Below are 6,717 nucleotides of genomic sequence, written 5' to 3'. Positions count from 1 at the left end.
CCAATCTAATTAGTGATGCCTATACATAATTATGGTCTTCTACATATACATTAGTATTATTACTCTCCTTACTAATGGGCATCTACATATACGTTAGTATTATTACTTAGCTAATGTACAAGATTGAATACCGTGATAGCATGTCTCTATAAACATAGCATAAAATAGACCACACTAAGGGAGTTCTGCTTACTCTGCAATAAGCGAGTTCTTCTTCTCCTGTAAGCTCATGTAAACTCAGTGCTAAGCATAGAAGTAATACCTACAATGTGAGATATCCTTTTCATGTGATCATTCCACATGCCTGAATGTTCCTGCAACCTGCTACGAGAGAATGATCTACCTCATAGATTTCATCTCAAACTCCCTGCTGAAGGACCTTCCGCCGTGCCTAAGCTCTTCTTTGAGCACCCACAAGAGCTTCTTCCATTATTGTAAACTAGAGCACTTACATTTTCCAGCACACAAGTGGACATCGTAACATGTTATAGACTATGGGGTCGAAAAGTGGCAATAGAGCCACCTCCTCTAGACACGATGACAACAAGTTCGTATGACACGACAAGAGGTTTGTATACTAATGATGGCTATATGTTGAACCGCACACAACCTGGGTGAGAGTTATTCTAATATAATGCGGATGAATAGATGGTGTTGATGAATGATCCATATACCTAGCGGGCGGCTAACTTACATATAATTCCAAAGACGAAAATGGTATGTAACTAACCCGGGGCTATAGCATTTAGTACCCATGAACTAATGCTAGCATTAGTTCGCAACCAAATACAGATGAAACATATAAGTTATTATCCATGGTTATAACGTCCCCGTCTTGAAAAAAGACAAAATAAAATGACGAGTAATTCTATTGGTCCTTAAATTTGATAAGTTACAAAACGCTCCATAGACTAAAAACTTTAAATTACTAAGGACACTAGCTAACACTAGAGAAGTATTTTAACTACTATATTCCCAATACTAGAGAAGCATTTTGATTAGATTACTAGTGGCACTAACTAACACTAGAGAAGTATTTTAATTACTATAGTCCCAATACTAGAGAAACATGAGAGAAGCATTTTGATCACTATAGTTCCATGCATAACGACAAGGACTGAAAAAACAACTTTGTCCACATGGAATAATCCTTCTTATCATTTACGACATGATTTTATTTCTTTTGAGACGTGACATAAATGCCATTGCACGTGAGATATTTTATAATATTTATGATATTTGCTTTTTGAAATTGATAAAGATATGAACAGGGGAGATGCTTGATTGCTTTCCCTAACCTACTTTTTGAGTTTTAAATATTTTTCACGTTTATGAAAAAAGATGAAGGACCCCTTTTACAATGTAAATGAGCAGTGTTTGATAGGAATAAAACATAAGGGAACCCTTTAGTGAGAATTTGACGTATTGTGAACCGATTAGGCGGAAGCCGTTGATTGAAGAGAAAAATAAAGGAACCCGAATTTAAAATTTTATATACTGTAAACCAACCAGTCGGACCTTCCTAAAATAAATATATGTTAATGTAGAAAATCATTAATTTTGCTCAATTCTTTATCATTCTCGCATCCCTTAATCTTAAATAGTGCTACCTCCCCTATGTACTTTGCAAACTACACATTCCAAGCGATGGCTTCGTGATGTTGCGCTCTAACTTCACCCAAATTTCCAGGTATCATCTGTATCCAAATCGATGAATTCCTAAAATGAAGAAACTGCCATTGTCGTGTCGTCAGCAGAGCTGTGGAATGTCCGAACGGACTCGTTTCTTTCGTTAACATCCATTCCGGCGCTTTCGTCTGCTTCAGCAGCAGGGAAAGCCACATCGAGCAGAGATTGTCTGCATGAAGGACACGAGGGTTTGGAAATGAGCCATGTGTCTATGCAATCCGCGTGGAAAATGTGACGACAATCAGGTAATACTCGCACACTTTCTCCTTCCATGAATTCTGCCAAGCAAATGGGGCAATCCAGTGTTCTGAGTGGGGAGCTTGTTCTGTAAACCGTTGCCGGAAGTGCTTTCAGATGCATTTTCTTGATACTAGCTTTACCTCTTTCGACACCGGCATCATGTGATGGATCGGACACGACTCGCCACCGTCTACTACAGCGTATAACGGCGGCTACCCCCAACGTGCATAGGATGCAGAAGAGCAAGGCTGCTAGGATGATGGCCAAGCCCGAGTCGAAACCCGCATTGGCTACGGATGGAAACTGCGTCAATTCCTCTGCCTTCTCCAGGAAAAGGCCGATAGGAGCCAATGATTGAAATGTGTTCCGATTTTGGAACAACCTCCTTGCATGAACAAACGATGTAGGGGCAGCGCCACAGTTCATATTGCTAAAATTGAGCTTGATCACACCAAAATTGGAAATGGACACAACTACCTCACAAACCTTGAATTCTCCGGCAACCCAGTGAGTCAGTTTGCTTGCACGAACAAAACTAAAGCCAGGAGAAATGTTGCAGAAGTCACAGAGCATAGAAAATGAAGGAAGATACAATGTTTCTATCCGAAGGGAACGGGCGGTTCATTATAAAGACATGCGCAGTAAGTGACCGAGACATTCGACAAGTAAAGGCCGGGCACGTAACCGCCGTGTCGGGTTCACTGAAAACCCCACCCCTGACAAAGCTGACAGTTCCAGACACCACAAAACCCACGAATACAGATTTTCAAATGTATCTTACAAAGTTTTAAATCGATATTCATTGTTTTAGGACGAGTTCGGTGAGCGCGGCGACTCGCGAGTTCGGTGAGCGCGGTGCTTTTCTTGTCAGAGAAACGATGCATGTTATCAAATGATTGGTTGCACTCCACGAGAGTGCAGCGTGTAATGATCGTGCCTCGATACAGTAATGTTGCGATAATCCTCCCGAGTCCGTATAATAATATAATAATATGCATGTAAACAACAAATGTGTATTGTCGCTAAATTTAAAATTTTGAAAAAACGCATGAGTAAATTTAACAGCACTTTTATGAATATGCTTGACTTAAGTTGAAATTGCTTATTATGTAAGATTTAATGAACAAATAGTCATTTTTCGATGGTATCAACGTTTGAATAATGACAGTAACTTAATCCATATTAGGTATCTTCACATCAAATTGATGATTTTACCATTAAAATAATACAACTTAAACATCGAACCTCCAACTCAACACATTTCACTGCTTTCTAGGTTTTTGCAATTTGAATAGACATTTACTTTTCATCTTTATTGATTCATTGCATGGCCACGATGGAATATGTATATTGGGTTATTTACTTCTCATCTTTATTGATTCATTGCATCGCCACGATGGAATATGTATATTGGGTTATGGTCCATCGCAATGTGAATTAGGTATTGACTTTTCATTTTTATTTGTCTCATCACCGGGATGGAATATTGGGTTGTGGTTCATGGCACCATATGAGAACATGTAAGTTAACATTATTACGATTATATTGGGGAACAATAAGTTGACTTAATGGTAAGTGAGAATATCGAAATTATTATGGGAATTCAAAGTAAAACGAATACAAATGAAATAAAGTTGTGTAAATATTTTTATTAATTATATGACACTATTTTGTTAATTGAACTATCAATTTGTAAGAAGTTTCATGAAGCGGGGTTTGATGTTACAGTATGGATGAGGGTCAATGGTAAAGAAAGCATATGGCATTGTGCTTGAACATAGCATACTATGTTCTTTACTTTTCAAAATAAAGGAGGGTACTGACCCATTAATGAAGCTTGCAAAACATGTTGGCCACAAGGTCTAGAATTACTCTATCTAAGATTTTGCAATCTGATATAGGCATTTACTTTCTATCTTTATAGATTCATCTCATCGCCACGATGGAATATCGAGTTGTGTTCCATTGCACCATATGAGAATATGTCAGTTAACATTACTACGATCATATCGGGGAGCAATTCATTGACCTAATGGTAAGTGAGAATATCAAAATTACTATGATAATTCAAAGTAAAACTAATACAATGGAAATAAAGTTGTGTAAATATTTTCATTAATGATGTGACGCTATTTGGTCAATGGAATTATCAAATTGTAAGAAGTTTTTTGAAGCCGGGTTCGATGCTACGGTATGGATGATGGTTAACGGCGAAGAAAACATGTGGCATTGTGCTTAAGCGTAGCACACTATGATATGTACTTCTCAAAATAAAGGAGGATGGTCCATTACTAATCGATTAACGAAGCTTGCAAAACATGTTGGCCACAAGGTCTAGAATTACACTATCCAGGTATGATATCACCATAGTCTAATGATTGATTGTAATGTTGTTGGCTTATCTTATAGTTCACGATAGTGAGAGAAATAATGATTGTTTCAATATTAGCTTTATTATTATTATTTGTAAAATAGTATCTATAAATTAAAGGTAAAAAGAAGAAACTAATTATGTGGATTAACCTAAACGGTATTTATAAACTTTGACATTAAAGAATTATACTCTTGTGAATAAGGAGGGTCAAGCACCTTAAAAAGTAATCAGAATCTCCCTCTAACATACTTTAGGAATCAATAATATTGTTTTCAAATATCATGGCATTGAAAATCACATGCACATTAATCTCAACCTCTTTAATCATTTCTAATATGTATATTTCTATCTTCATGAGGGATATACTAGTCAATCTCTATTAGGAGTTGGTGGTATTGGACTCTTATATGCCCTAATAGAAATCTTATTCCACGAGAGAAATTTTTTGAAGATAACTTAGTCAATTGATATTATTGTAATATATCCTTAAAAAGTTCTTAGCATTTATGTATAACTCGGGAATTTTTAGCTAGAGGGATGTCCATGTTGTCTTAATGGATTTTCTATGAGTATAGTCCCTAACTGCATACTAGAGTTTTCCCTTCAAAGAAATAAAAACATGGAGCATTCAAAGAGTACTTATAGGAGGTGTTAGATGCCTTTGTGCAGAAGGTTAGCAAAGAAATACTTTCTCTATGGTGGCTAGTAGTCTACCAACAAAATATGAGGATGTAATAGATCCTAAAAGTAGAAATTGTTAATGTGTCTGGTCGATACACCAACATAAGAAATCAAAATAAAATCCCCACAAATATAAAATAAAAAGATTTGAATCATCACATAACAAATGAAAATTCCATTACCCAAAACAAAAAATTTATTAAATAATGTTCTCATCTAATGAGAAGCTCCCTATGGTAGTGGCTCAAAGAGTACTTTTTCCTTGGAAGGGTTCATTTTGTAATCCCTGTGCAGTCGAGGTGGTTCCCACTCTAGAAATGGTAATATGATCTAAAGAAAAAAAGGGAATAAATAAATAAAAAATAGAGCTTTTAATAGAGAATGCTCAAGAGTTTAAGGATCAGAGGTTGGGAAATTAAAATGGATCATTTGGAATGAGAAGGAAAACATCACTATTTATAATAAAGTCTTATGTTAGATTTTATAATATTTGTTGCACCAAATCAATATCTAACCAGTTTTGGTATTTGATTGTTATTTGTGAGAGGAAAAGTTCAAAGAAATGATAAATAAAATTTATTTAGATAAATAAATAGAATATTATTGGCATCATGATGTTGGCATTTATGTCAACTAGATGTCCATGCAAGACTGAAGTGTTTTGGTGTTTGATATGATGCTTATAAATACAAGTAAAAGTACATATCGGTTGAACTAGATTGCGAAAGTTTGAGTTTTGCAATCCATATGTGACTCCTATGTGAGAAAGTTGCACACTCATGTGGATTCCCAAGAAGAGTCACGTACAAAATCCTATGCATGCAACATACAAAACATGGGATTTACCAATGTATTTACCTAAGATTTTTGGAGGTGACAGGTACATTTCATCTCGTTAGGATTAATCATTTGTTTTGGTAATTGAGACGAAGTGGAATGTATTCAATGAATTTATGTGGTCTGACTTGGTAATTTGGTAAATTCTTAAATATCAATGTCATGGATTGAAGATAGGTTGGAGTCTGATTGATCTGAAGATGATGTATACTCCAGTGGACTGTGGGTATCTACATAAGGATTAGAGATCAGATCTGAGGTGTATTGATAGAGTATGATTGTCATGTGTTTATGTGATGCTATATTATATTTTTATTATTATGTTGTTATATGGATGTTGTTGTTGTTACTGTAGGTTGCTTGCAAAAAATATGTTTCCACTGCTAAGAGTTTGTGTGAGGATATTGTTATTGAGAGTGTATTTTTTCTTACAAAACCAAGCATATATGTAGTATATATGTAACTAGATTTTTGGGTTTGTTAGTTTCAAAGTATATGATTGAGTAATGGCTCAGAGTGTAATACCTAGGGCTAGATGTTTTGTTGAGTGTGAGAGTATGATGGACTATAGTTGAATGTGTTGGGTCAACGAAGATGTTTTTTTATTCAGAATTAGTGGAGAGACTTAGATGGGTTGAGTGTTAAAATATAGGAAACAAGTCCTAGAGATGGTCAAGTTGAGTTCATGGGCCCAATCTGAAAATGTATGAAATGTGGTCCACTGGTGATCGAAGGTTGGGATCTTTAGTGGTCAAGTGGTGGCTTCTTTAGGTCGTGGCTTGGAAAATTAGGAGTAGTGGCTACCCCAAGGTGGTGGCCTAGGAAAACTATTAGTCGTTAGGGCCTACATATAGTTTTGGATGTGGTGGCTTCCATAAGGTAGTGGCGTGGGGGGA

The 6,717-nt window shown here is 36.1% G+C and overlaps 1 protein-coding gene across 1 annotated transcript; it reads right to left on the bottom strand.

The window, feature by feature from the left end:
* Positions 1-1,719: 1,719 nt before the first annotated feature.
* LOC149235127 (RING-H2 finger protein ATL8-like) lies at positions 1,720-2,355 on the bottom strand. The gene has a single exon (XM_089368467.1). The coding sequence runs from the start codon at positions 2,353-2,355 to the stop codon at positions 1,720-1,722; it is 636 nt and encodes a 211-aa protein (XP_089224593.1).
* Between the last annotated feature and the right edge of the window lie 4,362 nt (positions 2,356-6,717).

This window comes from Pinus tabuliformis, chromosome 8 (assembly GCF_031772625.1).
Source record: "Pinus tabuliformis cultivar Carrire ecotype Pingquan chromosome 8, CPIR1, whole genome shotgun sequence".
NCBI classification, from domain to species: Eukaryota; Viridiplantae; Streptophyta; class Pinopsida; order Pinales; family Pinaceae; genus Pinus; species Pinus tabuliformis.
Note: the sequence above shows the minus strand (reverse complement) of the source record. Positions and strands in the feature narration are given on the sequence as shown.

Excerpts from the sequence above, each read along its gene's own strand:
- LOC149235127 (XM_089368467.1), bottom strand. The coding sequence starts at position 2,355 with ATGAACTGTGGCGCTGCCCCTACATCGTTTGTTCATGCAAGGAGGTTG.